Source organism: Ambystoma mexicanum, chromosome 3p (genome assembly GCF_040938575.1).
Source record: "Ambystoma mexicanum isolate Mex_15411 chromosome 3p, UKY_AmexF1_1, whole genome shotgun sequence".
Taxonomy (NCBI): domain Eukaryota; kingdom Metazoa; phylum Chordata; class Amphibia; order Caudata; family Ambystomatidae; genus Ambystoma; species Ambystoma mexicanum.
Window position 1 is genome coordinate 732,113,268 of NC_090925.1, and position 17,086 is coordinate 732,130,353.

At 45.9% G+C, this 17,086-nt stretch overlaps 1 protein-coding gene across 6 annotated transcripts in view; it reads right to left on the reverse strand.

The window, feature by feature from the left end:
• RNF25 (ring finger protein 25) overlaps positions 1-17,086 on the reverse strand; it is a 533,791-nt gene that overhangs the window by 412,790 nt on the left and 103,915 nt on the right. For all 6 annotated transcript variants that reach the window (XM_069651598.1, XM_069651601.1, XM_069651597.1 and 3 more), the window contains one exon: positions 16,236-16,338. In XM_069651598.1, the coding sequence (XP_069507699.1) occupies positions 16,236-16,338 (103 nt within the window). The remainder of the gene's footprint in view (positions 1-16,235; positions 16,339-17,086) is intronic.

Consider the following 17,086-nt stretch of genomic DNA (forward strand, 5'->3'; position numbering starts at 1 on the left):
ATGCTTTGTTGCATTCAATCCACCTTGCGGATGGTAGTTGGAATCAACTATAAGCTTGAAGAAGCTCGTGAGTCGAGCGGAACGCGTGGCGTTTTTCCACCCGTTGGGGTGAGTGCTGCTACATGCCTGGTCTGACCAAACATTGCTATGTATGCTCTTTTAAATGATTTTGTGCACTACTTTTGATAATTAAAGAAACTTTTAAACTCAGCTAATGGTCGTGAGTGCTTGGGCAAAGCTTTGGTTAAAGTTGTAGGCAACATGCATTGTTTATTTTGAATATATATATATATATATATATATATATATTTTTTTTTCCAAACGAAAATTAAGCCCAAAAGAGGGCGAAACCTGCGGAATGCACTCCCAAGAGCAGCCAAGTCCAGAGAATCCAGTCCTTAGCAAATGAAGGGCTTCACGGCAAAAGTCAGGCAGCACCAAATGTTCTTTATTATTAAAAAGTGCATTTCAAAGGAGAACCTGAAAGTTACGACGCGTTTCGCGATCAACTGACCGCTTGTTCACGATAGTAGGGCAAACACAGACGAAGGACTCCTTAAAACTCAATTCAAACTCTATGGTTGCAGTGTATAAAATGTCTCATTCAGAACGTTACTCTAATGTGAAGAGAAAGCAGTCGGCCATATTATAGTGACCAAAGCAATCTCAAACAAGTACACTTAATGTGCCCAACATGAAGTGACAGTTTGCAGATATGATTGTTGCCGCAAACGCCACTAAATTCAACTAGGAGGGAACAAACCGACGAGATGGCAAATACCTTGTGGAAACCTTAATGGTCAAAAATGGGAAATAAAGCAGTTGTAAGAAATAACCATTGGAAAGAGGGAAGGAACCACACATGCATAGAGTAACGTTCCCCCTGCAAATGCAAAATTCAAAAGCAGTGGTGGACTACATTGAACCTTAGTATAATATATGTAAACAATAATATGTTATTTGCAAAAGGGAGTGTAGTACAATATCAAATACCAACCTTCCAAAAATAAATAAAGCCTGCGCCAAAAGAGTAATAAGGCACACTCACAGATATATTGCCATCTCCCCATTATGGACCCTCTATGCGAATTGTGCACGTGCGTGAGTTGAATGACAAATACATTTGCCTTGACCATCGGTAATCACAATCTTACCAATGCATACAGTGAACATCGTATATGTGTTAGGGTAAAAAACAGGTCTAATCAAACACGTATAGCTGTGTTAGGACAAGGTTAAAGTGCTTAGTGCATAAACATTTGTGCAAAGGGCAAAGTGCATAGCAGCAATAGTAGGGAGGGGAGGAATAAACAAGGTACACGGGAAAGGAAAAAGGGGAAAAAGGGAAACGCATGGGGATCAAAATACATTCTCTACGGCAATTATAGTACGCACATATATGTTTTCCATTCCACACTGCAGTTACTCGCGCAAACACGCACACACAAAAAAAAACAGATTATCACAGTCCAACACTCACTGCCAAATAACTTTCGCTTGCAATGTAAGCAAAGCCTATCTGCGTTCAAACAGATTCTTTAATATTTGGAGCAATTCATCACAAATATCCCATGTTCGTCGCCAAAAATGTATTGCTCGCCCAGAGTGCACGGACAGTCATTAATCACCAGTGCAGTTGCAGAGCCAATACTTTGAACGCAGGTAGACGACGCAATGACTTACAACCACACGCACGCTTAGAAAATAATGAGCACTTTTATGGCTATTTATTCATAGTTTGGAAGCAACAAGTGATAACACAGAAATAAATCACAGAAAAGACAGTGAATTCAAAAGAAAATGCATCACCGTGGGCGTAACTGAATCCCTCCTCTCGCCAGAAGCGGCTGGAAGACCCCCGGTAACAGCTAGGCCGAGAGCACAACAGCCCACAGGTATGTCAGACAAAGGCGTCCCCCTTCCAACTGAGGTCTTTGTGCTTATCCAGTTTGATCGCTTATAGGGGTTCCGCATATATGCATTCCTCAAACAGGGTGGCAATTTCTCAAACCTTCTAGCAATGCGCTTGCGCATTGATAAGTGACCGTTGGTTGCCAGCTGGGTCAACCGACAGTAACCTCAAGTAGCAAAGTGCTTCCCTCCTCTCCTAAGAACAAACGCCACGGAAAACAGTTCCATTACTCATAGCAAGACATAACAAAACCAGCTTTCCCAGCAGAATGTCCTTGACTGGCTGCATACCAGGTTTGGAAAGCAGGTTTTTTCAGCAAACCAAATTCCGCTCTCAGCAAAGTAAGTACAGCTTTTCACTGAGGCATGGAACAAATATCCATTATGGCTCTGAGTGCCCCCAGAATGCACTGCACACCAGCTCCATGTTTTAGCTCAAGCATAACAGGTCCGTAGGTGGTGCAATAATGGGTTGGACCTGATCAGGGTGGCATCTAGGTAAAGGCCGGGGGTCCTCACGGGAGGCAACCTTAGCAAATGTGTCCATGGCCCTGGTTTTCTTTCCACTGCCGGTGCCTCTTGTCATGATGAATGGATATGGGCCATCTGTGCAGGTGAAGGGCTCCAGGACTGCAGAGCAGAGAGTCCCCACTGCCAGACGCGTTACCTCCTACGCTCCTGTATCACAGCTAGGCCCAGATCTGCCGACCTCACTCCTGGGCACAGCACATGGTCAGGAGCCCTCCCCCAAACACTAAGACAATGCGCCTCAACAGGTGTCTTGGGACCACTCCAGGCCGATTAGGCACCAGGCCATGCAGCGGTAGGCTCCAGTGCGGTGCCGAAGTCACCGGTGGTCCACGACGCCCAGTAGCACTCCCGGATTCAGGGCGCAGTCACAGTATTGGTGCACACAACTTTGCTGGTATGTGGCCGTACCTCAAGCTTTGCAATGTTCCGACTAGGCCTGCGACTAGGCGGGGGCGCCGTGCGGCTCTGGGTCTAGCCCAGGCAGTCACAATGTACTCATCCATGTGATCACAGAAACAGAGCAGAGATCCCGGTGTGGTTTAATCTGATCTAGCTCTCCTCGTTGAGAGGGTGCGGTTGGTCACTGCTCGCATTTGGGGGCTGGCCACTCACCATCTGTCACAGCTCTGGAGTGCCACACGCCGCCTCACTCAGGCGTGTAGATGCGGCCGCCTTCGCTGTCCCTGTTACACATTGTGGGAGGTGGTCGCTATGGGCTCGCAATCGGTTGTGTGGTACTCTTCTCTACGCGACTCCCGAGAATCCTTCTCAAGATGACTTCCGTTCTGAAGGAAGCGTCTAGACTCTTCACGTTTCTCCGAGACGTTCCGGCCTGCTCACGTGATCCTTTATCAAACACGTAAGCCGGCAACTCCTCGCGTTGCTTCTGTTTCTACAGACGCTCCGTGAGTTCGCCTCTAGGGATTTCAAATATCTCTGCCTCTACTATTTGACTTTTCGACTAACCATGTATCCTTTTTGTCTCTCAAGCTCTCATCTCCAGGCTCTCGCTCCCATTCCGGTCTTGCTATCTCTCGGGATTTCTCATCGAGCCCAGATATCCATCGGCGCCACGATTACGCCAACCCTGATTTCATCCTTGCTGAAACACCCGATAGCTGTAAGTGCCATATAATCAGAATTCTGTTCCGTCTCTCCCGATTCAGATTCTGACCCAAGTATTATTTCTTTTAGAGCTCTTGTTTCCCGATCTCTTCTCCTTCGAAGCCCTAAATCAATCAACCTCTCCTTCACTCCGCTGGTGAGGCCCCTTTTACTGTGCCATTTAATTTCCACTTCCCATTCCCTTCTTTACGCAACTACTCTGACCATTTTCCTTTGTTCATCCAGACGAAGCCTTCCTGCCCAGCTTCCCTTCATAGAAGACATTCATCAACCATCCGGATCCACAACACTTCCAGATTCTACCAGGGTTTTCTTCCCCATCGAGGGTTTCCCTGGCGACCCTGTTCTCTCCCCTGGTTAATCCCACTCCGGGTCGGAGAGGACAGGGCTGTTTCTAGGGTAGCTTTCACGGCTGCACTTGGATGTTCCCTGGCGGTCTACTTGATCTGTCAAGGTGAGATTATTCACATTTTGTTAATTATTGCGGGAAACAGTATCGAAATTACAGTAGTAATTCCATTAAATAACAGTCCCAGGTCAAGGCCTGCAGTTGCTGTCGCATGTCAGCGCTCTGCACTGGCACCTATACCTGCAATGCAGAGTTTGGCGCTCAGCTGATGTCTGTTCACAACCAACCGACGGAACAGGTGCTGCAGCAGGCCGCGGTCACCCGCTCAGATTACACAGCGCTAGTAGATATCTGCAACCCCTCCCGATTCTTCTGCCACTGATCTCACTATGTTATAGCTCATGAACAGCTCCACAGTTGTAGTTGCTGTTCACACCGAGCATTCCTCACTGTCAGGGATTATAGCACACAAGTTTACAGCGTGGAGAGTCAAATATTACCGCCACCACGCTGAAATTTGTCGGGCCGAGATACGGAGCTCAAATCCTAGGCAGCCATCTTGTCGGCCGCTCAGCAGCGCCCCACGACTTCATCACATATCTTGAGAAAACCAATTGATATAACAAAGTTATTGTGGTCTGGCGTGTCTGCTGCATTTGTCGGCTCTAATCCCAGTTATGAATCAGCTGTCCAGCTATGGTTGTATTCCATGCCTGCAGAAATGGATCGCTACCACTGCCCCTTGTTGAATGCACATGGTGCCAATGTTATACCAAAAGACAGTACCTTGAACTGGTAGAGCTTGCGTCCCACTTTGAACCCCAGATACTTTGTTTTCTAGAAACATGGAAATATTAAATTATGCATCTTTCACCTCCAAGCGTTGCCCTGTAGTTTATTTCCTTTTCTGACAATGGATTTAGCAATCCAGAATCTTTGGACCCTGATGAACTTCTTTGCAGGGCAGAGATCGAGGACCAAACACATGGTCAATAAGAAATACGTGGAGTAAATTCACATGCTGTGCTCATGTAGATGTACCTCTTCAATGGCCCCCTTTTTGAATAGGGCGACCACTACATCTACTAATAGTTGCCAGTGTTTGCGTGCTATTTTTGACTTCCTTGGGAGGGATGGTATAGCAATGGGGTTGGAACTATATATAGTAACCGTCCCTCTCAGTTATTTAGAAACGGCTTGTCAGAGGTTATCGCCACTGAGGCATGGGGAAAATGTTGTATTCTTGCTCCTCAATGGCTGCCAGTGGGTAAGTCAATGTATGGTTTGCATTGATGCTGTTTGGGCTGTAGAATGTAGGAGGTCACTGACAAATCCTGCCCCACATGTCACACATCTTATTGTTAGCAGCAAGGGCATGCATAGCAATATTTGGGCAAAGGACGGAACTGCCGAGCCAGAAGGAATGGTCGGACAAGGCCAAGGTTATATACTTAATGGAAAAAGTAACAGCTGCAATTCATGGGTGTGGGGGAGACTTGGAAGGTGAATGGCAGATGTTTTGCAGCAGCTTCGGCTAAAGGAGGGGGGACCATGGAAAGTACATGGTGGGACTTGTTCCGGCGCTGGTCAGGAAAAGTGGACAATTCTAGGCAACACAGACACTTGAGTATTCAAAGTGGGCCTCACCACTCAGTCCGGTGTAACTAGGGGCTGACCTTTCACGTTTATAGGGGGTAGAAGGAGTTGCTGGGGGGGAGGGGTGAAGGGGAGAAGGGAGGGGGGCTGACTGGTGGTATAACAGGGTGGATTAGATGATATAGGGGGGAATCCCCCTTGTTTGTTTGTTCCTTTTCTTGTTGTTGCAAAACGAATAAAACTCAATTTAAAAAGAAAAATGAAGAAGAAAAAAAAAAAGATGACCCTTGAGTCTGCTTCCTTCACAGGGTCTCCTCAGTCTACTAGTCCCAAGAGACCTCGCCTACCAAAAGTATGTATGATCCTAAGCGTGATGTGTTGGATGGGTTAAGTACATTTGAATTCACCTAAGGTTTGCAGAATATTAGGGGCAGGGCTTGAAATTAAGATTAAGATTGGATAGGCAGGAGCTACAACCAGCTCCTGGGTATCCAGCAGTAACCAGTCACCAGAAGCTACCACTGGGGGAATGAGGAGGTAGCATATAGTGTTCCACAAATCTAACTTCCACATAAAACGCAAATACATCCATTATTTATGACCTCCTATGCTTTAAATGTCAGAGAGATGTGTCTTAATGTATATTTATATATTATCCCAATTGCCCAGAGTTACATTCACATAATTGTGTTTGTTCCACATCAGTTTGTCTAGGGAGCCAAACGTAGTTCCTGGTAACTGTTGGTTTGAAGCTAACCAGGGTCTTCTAGGCTATAAGCAGGAGCTAAATAGCTCCCAGCTCCCCTCAATTTTAAACCCTGGTGGGAATGATTTAGTTGCATCGATCATGTCTAGGCTCCCCCAGAATGGTTGTGATGCTATTATGGAGTAGAATGCTAATTACAGAAAAGTTTATGAACCAGTCAAACAGGATCTTATAACCAGGTTTGGGAAGACTCCTTCCTAATACCTTAAAAGATTCAGAGACTATAGAAAGAAAGATGGTACCTCTTGAGCTAACTGGGTGTGTGAATGCCCGAACAATTTAGATGGTCAGTTTAAGGATTACAAAGTGAACTCCGTTGAAGCAAGGAGACATTTTTTTTTTACTAGAGAATATTTTTTATGCCTGCTCCCCTGATCTGAGCCAGACCCTGGCTGACTCAAAGGAACTTGATCCCAAGAGGCTAGCTCAAAGCTGCTGACTTATGGGTATCCAATAGGGCCACTCATAAGGATTCTGGGGCCACTCAGAAAAAGGATGAGGGGAAGAAGCACAAGAAAGATATTAAAGAAAATAATAATTCACCACCACCAAAAGAGGGCCACAAAAACCATAAGGGTAAATACCAAGGGAAGCCGTACAGGTCTAGTGAAACCTCTGGGGCCAAACCAAAGGGAGATTGAAAGAAGCCCCCATTCCATAAAAGCTTTGTTAAATGTGTGGTTTGTGGGTCTAGTGACCATGTGTAAGGGGATCCAAGGGTAATCCTTCAGGGGTCCACACTGTCTCCTTAGCTTTAATTCCTGAGAATGAAGCTCCATTGACAAGTGCTCATTTTCACCTACGTGCTGAAGAACACATTGGAGTTCAAGTTAATGTTGCTTTAGTGTCCTTGGGTCTGTAGGAACAACAGAATATAGATGTGTATAATACCATACATGACAACACAAACTCCTTCCATCACAGACACTGGGTCCGGTATTACAATGAGTTTTTTCAAACCTGAGGATGTAGCTAAGGCAAAAGGTACCACTAAACTTGCTGGAGGCCCTATCCAAATGGTCCCAATTTTGCCAGTCCTTATTTTGCAATAACATGACTAAGAATTCCTGTTAGTGTGCAATCTGAAGTACCCGTGAGGGTCCTGTAGGGGAATGACTTAAAAACTCTTGGAGTTATCTCCAGTACCCAGGCCTCCCAGCAAAAAGAAACAGGAGCTGACAAGATTGGCCAGAGAGGCAATCTTGAGAGACTCACAGATTGAGACCAAGGAGAAATCCAGAGTCGCTGGTAAGGAAAAGGGTCTCAAACCCAAACCTGCTCTGAAAACCTGGACTTCCCACAGAGAATAGTCCCTGGTCATCCGAGTGACCCCCCCCCACCCCCAGCTGAGGCTGAGTGTGTGGACAAACCAACTCCTGAAGAACCAGCTACTGGTGAGACCGAGCTGGAGGACATCCTTCCCTGCTTTAAAGATCTGGATCCTAGAGACCATCCTGAGCTGCAGACTTTGCTTGCAGATGGTGGACCCTCAAGGGCAGATTTCAGCAGAGGTCCCCTAGATGCTCCAACCTCCTCAGGCAACAGATACATATTGGTTGTGGTAGACCAGGCTAAAAGATATCCTGAGGCAATACCTATGAGAAATTCTACTGCCCAAGCAGTGGCTAAGGCCCTCTTTGGTATTTCTACCAGGCCTGGGTTGCCTAAGGAACTTATCTCTGACAGGGGGTCAAATTGTATGTCCCACTACATGTGGAAAAACGGGAGTAACCAACAAGTCCTCAACTGCCTACCACCCACAAACAAATGGGCTGGTAGAGGTTTAACCGTACTACGAAGAGCATGATAGGTGCCTTAGAGGAACCCCTGAGAAGTAAGTGGGACCTTCTACTGCCATGCATTCTATTTGCTTATAGATAGGTTCCACAAGCGGGAGTGGGTTTCAGCCCGTTTGAGCTCCTCTATGGTCATCCTGTCAGAGGCTCTTTGGCTCTGATCAAAGAAGGTCTGGAGAGTGCTCCATCCCTAAAGCCAGTCAGTGTCACTGGCTATGTAATAGGCCTCAGGAGGAGGATGGTACTTTTGATGACTGAAGCATCTGAACACTTGAAAGCTGGTCACGCTCTGGTTAAATATTGGCATGACCAGAAGGCAAACATGGTGGAGTTTACTCCAGATCAGTTAGTACTAGTTATAATTACTAAAAGGCAGATAGCCTTAAGAGACAAATGGATTGGACCCTTCAAAGTTGTAGGAAAACTTGGGAGCGGTTAATTATTTAGTGCACTTGGGCAACCCCAGGAAGGCCTCTAGGGTCTTTCACACTAATCATTTGAAGGCCTATGTGTCAAGACCAGAACTAGGAGTTTTGCTTCTAGCCTCTGATCAAGAGGAGGGGCGTTAGCCTCTTCCTAATCGCCTCAGGAGACACCCTTCAGATGCAACAATTGAAGGAGTAAAACTCTCTTCAGATCCGACTATACAGCAACAGGAGAAGTGCAAAGCTCTGTTGACTCAGTTTGCCTCCATGTTTCCACCGACACAAGCCTTGGCCCCTTGGGGTCAGCATGATATAATCACTGGCGACAGTCTCCCTGTCAAAGGCAGGGGCTACAAAATGCCTGATCATGTCAGAACTAACATAAAGGAAGAGGTCAACAAGATGCTTGACCATGGGGTTATAGAGCCATGTACCAGTCCCTGGGATAGTCCAGTTGTGCTAGTGCCCAAAGCAGGAGCCAAAAAGTTACGGTTCTGTGTGGACTATAGGGCTCTGGATGCCGTCACAAAGACTGATACCCATCCTTTACCCAGGACAGATAAACTGGTGAATAAACCTGGAGCTGCCAAGTTCCTCAGTGCATCTGACTTGACCTCAGGCTATTGGCAAATAGCACTAACAGACCATGCAAAGGAGAACACTGCATTTACCACCCCAGGAGGCTTATACCAGTTTAGGGTTATGCCTTTTTGACTAAGGAAGGCACCTGCTACATTCCAAATGATGGTGAACCAGGTTCTGAATGGGATAGAGGAATCTGCATGGCATACTTGGATGACATTGCAGCGTGCAGCCCCACTTGGGAAGACCATCTTCACCACCTAGGATATATATTGCACTCTTGAACAGGCCCATCCGACCATAAAGGCAAGCAAGTGTCAAATTTGTCAGCGCAAAGTGGTTTACCTTGGATATGAGGTAGGAGGAGGTGAGATTAGGCCCTTGCCTAATTAAGTACAAGCTATAAAAGGACTGGGCCACCCACACTACTCAAACCCAGGTGAGAGCCTTTCTAGGTCTCCCTAGGTACTACCGGAATTTCATTGAACATTATGGGAGCATAGCTTCTCCCCTAAATGTCATCTCCTCTCCAAAATGTCCTAAGAAGGTCAGATGGGATGAGGTGTGTGCCAAAGGCATTTGAAGTGCTGAATCAGGCCCTCTGCAAAGCTCTAGTCTTAAGAGCTCCCGATTATACCCAATCCTTTATAAGATGCATCAAATACACGAAGAGGTGCAGTCTTAAGCCAACTTGATGAGCAAGGCAGGGAAAACCACATTTGCTTCATCAGTAGAAAACTGAAGGAAATTGAAACAAGGTGGGCAACCATAGACAATGTTTTGCCATTGTGTGGTCGTTGAAGAATCTTAGGCAATACTTGTATGGTTCTACTTTCACCATTCCAACAGACCACCAACCCTTGAGATGGTTAATGCAAATGAAGGGAGTAAATCCTAAATTGCTTAGATGGTCTATCAGCCTCCAAAGGTTTGATTTTACCACTGTGAATAGGTCAGGATGCAACCACCATAATGCCGATGGTCTCTCCAGAAGGTATGAACGACTGGAACAAAAGATTCATCTAGGAGTGGATTAAATCCTCCTGTCCCTTAGTCTTGGGGGTGGGGGGGTCGGACAAGTGTTAGGGAGAATGTTCATTTCTGTGCCAATTCCCTTTAACCTTCGAGATACCCCAACTCTTTTGCTGGACTCTGCGCTTTTTAATTTTTACTCCCAAATGAGTGGGACCTTTTCCCCCACTTCCTCACGTGTTTTTCTCACTAGGATCTTTGGTTTCTTACGGTGTAGTGGAGTCTGGTAAACACCATAGGCGTCTGCTTGTTTGCATAGTGACACACATCACCTCTTGTGCAGTACCACTGAAAGGTCTCTTGGACTTCTCTTAATGCTTATATACATTTTCTTTTCTTGGGTGAACTACTGTTCCCGAGAATAGTAAGATGACTTGTCTTACTTACCTTTTCGATTGTGGGTCCAGCACACACCACACTACGGAGTGCTGGGGGTTGGGAGGGTTACCTAGTAACTCTGTATCCCACTTCTCATGTAACCTTTTGTTACACTAACTTGAATGGCTGGTGGCAGCGGTTTCTTTTTTACTACCTTTGTGCCATGCGGCTGCAGGCTGATTCCTCAGCTGCAGTACAACATCCAAGAGTGAATATTTTTGCAAAATGGCTCCAGACTCTTTTTTCACCATTTCCTGTCAGTTAGTTCCTTCTGGGCTTTTACTCTGTTTGAACCGGGTTTGAGTCTTTTGGCGCATTAACTTTGCCTGTTTTAGCTCCCTAGAGGCTCCTCTTCTGAGCCTACTGGCTTTGGCAGTGCATGTTCCCTCGTAGGTTTTAATTGTTGAACACTTCTTGCTGGGATAAAAGACTGCCTACATCCATCTGGGAGAATCTAGTTTTACTACTTACCAAGTATGTTCTGATCTGATTAACTTTTCTCTCCTTGAAACTCAATATTGTAATGGTGATCACAAATAAGTGATAATACTGACCACAAACGACATCGCTCAGTGCTGGAACATGTTTAGCGTAAGAAAGGTTTACTTTCAGCTACGTTATTTCTCTGATTGAACTGAATCCTAACTTTTGATTTAATGTTACTATTAGTTGCTGTTTTTTAACCTCTTAAGTGCCATTGAGGTTCCCCCCCCAGTGCCAATGGGTTTTTTTTAAAATCGCGGTATTCACCGCCCAAACCCGCCAGCATTTCCCCCCTCATTAACCCCGTAAGTGCCACCGACGAGCCGGCTCGTCGGTGGCAACCTGGAGCGGTTTTTACCGACGAGACGGCGCGTCGCTGGCATTTAAAGGGCTAAAGATTGTCTAATTATCCTTGTGATTATATAAATATGTATATTATAACTTTAAGTGTGTACAAGGTTACCTGGATACGACATGCATTACTTACCGTAATAGCATTTCTGATGATTGTATCTGCTTAAATTCACATGCTGTGCATATAGTCCAACATCTAGTGGTAATCGCGGAGTATTGCATCTTTCTTTCGAGGGTCGAAAGGGGACGTCGACATAGGCATGACTACCACTATCCCTAACGTGACGTGTAGCCGCATCGAGGTCCCTTCGATTGTGTTTTTTCTGCCGTGCGGAAGCCTTATGACCAACGTGACCGAGTATAGAGGGATAAGGTGTAAGATGTCCATGTTCCTTCAACTCCATGAGGGGAGGAAGGGTGGGCGCATGTGAATCTAAGCAGATACAATCATCAGAAATGCTATAACGGTAAGTAATGCAGGTCTTTTGATGCTTGTTAATCTGCTAAGAATCACATGCTGTGCATAGCTAACGAGCAGTACCCAGAAATGGTGGTGGGATGTGTGAAGGAACACTAGCAAAGAGATGTCTTGGCACCGCTTGTCCCACCTGAGAATCAGACCTAGAGGGAGTATCCAGGAAGTAGTGTTTTGTAAAGGTGTGTACAGAGCTCCAGGTTACTGCTTTACAAATGGACTCAAGAGGGACATTTGCAATTAATGCTATGGAAACCCCGTGCCCAGAGTAGAGTGTGCTCTAGGCTTGAAGGGCAGATCTCTCTTGGCAAGAGTGTAGCACAGTGTGATGCAGTTTACGATCCACTTTCAAATAGCCGATTTAGAGACAGGGTCCCCTTTGCTGCCACTGAAACGAAAAACTGGTTTGTCTTTCTTAGCAGTTTTTCCTTCTCCAGATAATAGATCACAAAAGGTGGGTAGTTCTATTGATCGGTTCACGTGAAACTTTGAAATAAATGTAGGCACAAATCGTGGGTGAGTGCACAGGACCACCTTATCCTTGTGAATTGTGACCAATTGGTATTGAACTGAAAGGGCCTGTAGTTCACCAACTCTCCTTATTGATGTGACTGCCACCAGGAATGCTGTCTTTTAAGTGAATGATTTAAGGCTAGCTTTACGCATAGGTTCAAAGGGAGGTCCCATTAGTGTAGTCAGTACAAAGTTCAGGTCCCATCCTGGAACTGGGTTGGACATAGGGGATGAAGTCTTTTAACCCCCTCCATAAAAGCCTTGATTACTGGAATTTTCCACCCCGAAACATTCTTCTGGGACATGGTGTAAGCTGTAAGTGCAGGGAAGTGGACTTTTAAGGAATTGAAAACCAGGCCCGAATCTCATAGGTGAGTCAGGTACAGGACAATATGTGTTGGTGAGCATTCAATAGGAGTGATGCTATTGTCATTGCACCAGATGACAAAGCGTTTCCATTTGCTGGAGTAGCAATGTCTGGTGTTAGGTTTTCGTGTATTTCCATACATCTTTGAGGGAGTTGGAGGTGTCCGAACTATATGACCTCAGGAGCCAGGCTGCTAAATTGAGAGTTTGCAGGCATGGGTGAAGTGTTTCCTTCCTGTCTTGTGACAGCCTGTTGTAGGGGCATAGCAGCTTCCTCGCAGGGGAGACTGACATTGCCATAAGATGAGAGAACCAAGGTTGGCGGGCCCACATCGGGGGCCACCAGAATCATCGTGTTGAGTAGGGGATTAAGTATAGCAAATTTCCCGGACCATGTAATCCAGAGTCCGTTCCCCTTGGAGCGGTTCTGCGGGTACCTGGAGGCGTAATCTGCGCATTGTGCGTTCTCCAGATTCACAAACAAGTCGATCTCTGGGAAGCCCCAGTCTAATGGGGAATTAGTAACCTAGCCACACTAACGAGACTGCCTTTTTGGAGAGAAAGAAATCACTCTGATTTTTCTGTGTCTTCATAGATTATTGTGCCTTGAATCTAATACACGTTGGTTGGCACATTGTTTTAAATTAATAGTATGTTATGATCCAGGGGAATACATTTTTAATATTGTCCCCGAAACACTTCCTGTTCTTGTTTTTTTAAAATACATTGCTGTTTGTCCTCTGGCCTGGATTTAAGGGCAAGGTGTATATAAAATAATACACCCCGAGTTGTAGGAATGCGGGACCTTTTCTGTGTGGACCAAGACACGTTAACAACCACTGTGGTTCTATCCACAACTAACGACCCTGGCTTCCTTATTCTATCATTTCATATATAAGCAGCCCACCACCGTCTCCTAAGAGCAGGGGCAGGGTTTCAGGGGCAGATAGAGGTGTGTTCTGTCCCTTTCTTCCAATCCCTCTGTTGGGACTTGTTGTGGTGGTCCACTTTTGGGGTCATGAATTAACTATTTAAGTGTAATTATTGAATGATGTGTAGATAGGTCCCAGACTCCCCTTTCCAGCATTTGCAACAACCTCCTTGAGGTTTCTGAGCCTCTCTGGCTTCCCACATACCGTGTATTATGGCTTAAGCTAGTGCTTTCCCCCTTGAGGCAGCTGGGCCCACTCGCAGCACTCCAGTAACTTTCAGGAGCTTCATTCCCCCCAGCAACGGCTCTGTACGTTTCTTCTGCTCAGGGAGGGTGTGCTGGTGTGCTTTTGCGGTCCCCCGGTCTCTGGGCGTGCTGGTGTGCTTTCACGTACCCCCGGTCTCTGGGTCGCCTGGAGTATCGGTCTGCTTCTGGGCCGCACAGTCCTCGCATCCTGGACCAGCCCCGGACGCTCTCTCCTTCTGCACATTGCCCGGGTCAGTGCCCATCTGCTCAGCTGGCTCGTCTCTCCTCTCGTGGTTGCTCTCTTGAGCAACTGTCGAGTCCTTCATTGTTTTTTATCTGTGTTCAGCCAATCACTGGTCCTGAAATACTAGACTGGTTAATGTGTTCCTGTGCATACTCTGTATTGCTCTGCATTCTCTCCTCGTCTCAGTACTAGGTGAGTATTGAGATGGTAATTCAATAGTATTCTTCCTCGTCTCAGTACTCTCTTTTTGAGTTGCTTTAGCAAGGTAGATAGGTTGTGAGGGTAGGTGTGAAGAGGAATGAGGAGAGGCAGAAAAAGTGGAGTAACTCTGGAAAGGGGTACCAGGGTCGTGTGCTGGGTGGGACTACTGCGTTCTATCCAGGTCGTCACTAATCCCATAGGGGGTTTCCCTCCCCATGAAATCCACCTGCTGAGTACCACCACTAGGGGGACTGTTGGGTTGTTGCCTCACCTCCTTGGCTCCATGAAAAGGGGCTCCTCCTTAGGGCAGAAGTGACTACATCTGGAGATGCGTCACAGTCCTGAGGAGGGAAACTCCCCAAAAGCGCATTCTGACAAAAGGATCAAGTTGTCCCCACTAATGGATCAAGTTGTCCCCACTTGATCAGGGAAAAGGCGCTTGGGACACAATTCCGCCTGGTTGGCTGTTAGACAGAGCTTTGACAGTTTTTCAACTTCACAAAAGAGGCTTGCAAGAGCTTCCACAATCATCTTTGGGTCAGTCTCTTATATGCTTCAGAATCGAATACCAGCAGTTGCCAAACTTCCTGGTGTAGAGTGTGTGTCTTTCTGCTAAACTGGAGGGTAACCCTCAAACATCAACCTTAAACAGATGCACCATCCAAACTCTTAGAGACAGCCAACCAGTACTGGCTGCCACACAGACCTATGGTAAAGCTCTGCAATCATAAGTGACTCATCTAAAAGATTGTTTTTACTTGAAGAACAGTGCGCCTGCTGCCCAGGGGAATAGGGTGCATTGTATGAAAGGTTAAAAATACAGATTTATATGACAAAAAGAACAAGAAATAATACCAGTTAAGCTGTGCCAATTCTAGACATGAAAATATATTCATAACTGTGAATATCAGAGCAACAGTGAATATCAGAGTCTTCCGAACACAGCTGGACACCTGATTTCTGGAGTGAGACTTGGGATCATATTACTCCTGTATTGCAAGGCCTTTGTCGGCTTACGATAGCAGCCAGTTATTTTTTGAGTCTTTGTATTGTCTTCAGAGTATTTCACTAGCAAGGTCCTATCAGAAACAGTCCTTCACTGCACAGGTTGCACATTGAGATCTTCCTCCACTTTTACTGAATTCTCCAATAGTCAAAAATGTAGAGTAGACAGGCAGTCTTTTAGCTGTTGAGCCCCTTACTTGTGCAATTCTGCTTTCTTGGCTTCATGGGAGCTTAGAAATGTGTATTTAAAACGGAATAACATTTCTTTTCAAATCTCATTTTAATTCATTTCTACTGTAAACCTGTACATACGATGCTTCTGGGGCAAAAGTTCACTTTAATGCTAGAAAGATTGCATATGTTTGGTTCCTTACAAGAAGGAACTTGCTCACATTTTTGGGTCAGCTCTCATCCAGACTTAGCAATCCCGGAAACCTCACCAACTTACCCACGTTATTTCCCAACACTCTAAACACATGTTCAAGTTGTATTTGACACTGAATGTAAAATCTCTTTAGTGCAGAGTTAAAGGTCTGCACTGCTGTGAACAACATCCAAGACTTGACAAAGATAAAGTGCACTACATGAAACAAGTTACTTACCTGTAAATGATTATTTCTCATTGTGTTGTGCTACATATTACCCCATGCATGCACTGAAGGGACAGCATTGTGAACTTGAGTGTGCAACTTAGGAGAGTGACATGTATTAACTTTAGTATACATTTGAAAGCAGGTGGGCTGGTGAAAGCTAATTTTCATAGCTGCCCGAGAGTGCAGATTCTCCCACGAATGGCAATTCCTGAGCAGGTGCAAATGGGTTTACAGTGCAGTGGGAGCCTCATTATTCCGCAGAGGGAAGGCGCGACTCTCATCGTGCAGTCTGTGTCAGTGAAAATATGCAGAATTGGTTAGGTGCAGTGATACCTCAGGCGGCACAGAGAGCTGTAGGGTGACGCGAACATACTGCGACTCCTGGTCTTCAGCGGTTGCTGGATACAGAGTGATGCGGATTTCCCAGGGTTCTGACCTAGCAAGAGGGAGGCAAGAGCATGAGAACCAGATGAGACAATAGGATAGAGGTAGGTGACACAGGACAGGATACAAAAGCAGCAGGACAGTAGATCAACAAACAGTAGCTAGAAAGTGAACAAAGTTACGTAACAGGAAGTTGACTGGGACAGCGCAGACGACGGGAGATTAGGGAGGAAAGAACCAGCAGGACAAATGATGGAAGTGAAAATGGAGGGTGTGGGAGAGAAGATCAATGCCACAGTTGTCACTTACTAGCACATCCACAAAATATCCAGAACATGCAGCAGAACAGCCAAAGGTTGACTCTTAATCAAAATTGCCCGCTTTGATAGGCAGAATTGCTACTGATACCCCCTTACAATCCTTGCTTTGACATTTGCCCACATATGATCTTGTTTCAGTGCTCTCCTGAACGGTACTCTTGGTGGTTTCCCAATAGCTGCATTGCTGAATAGTGGGACGATTCACTACATGTCGTCACTTCTCCCCGAGGGGGAGCCCTTTTCCATTAGGCCAGGGAGGTGAGGACGCTACCCCGATAGTACCCATAGGTGTGGTATAATGCAGGAGAATCTCATGGGGAGGAACTCCTCCCCTCCCCAGGGAGAAGGAAGACCATCTAGTATATCACCCTTATGAGAACATCAGACCGCACACACCCTAGCCTCTACTTCTGCTAACCTCTTTGGAGACAGTAGGCCTATGTACTGTTATAAGGTAGACTACCTCAAGGTTCTGGAAAG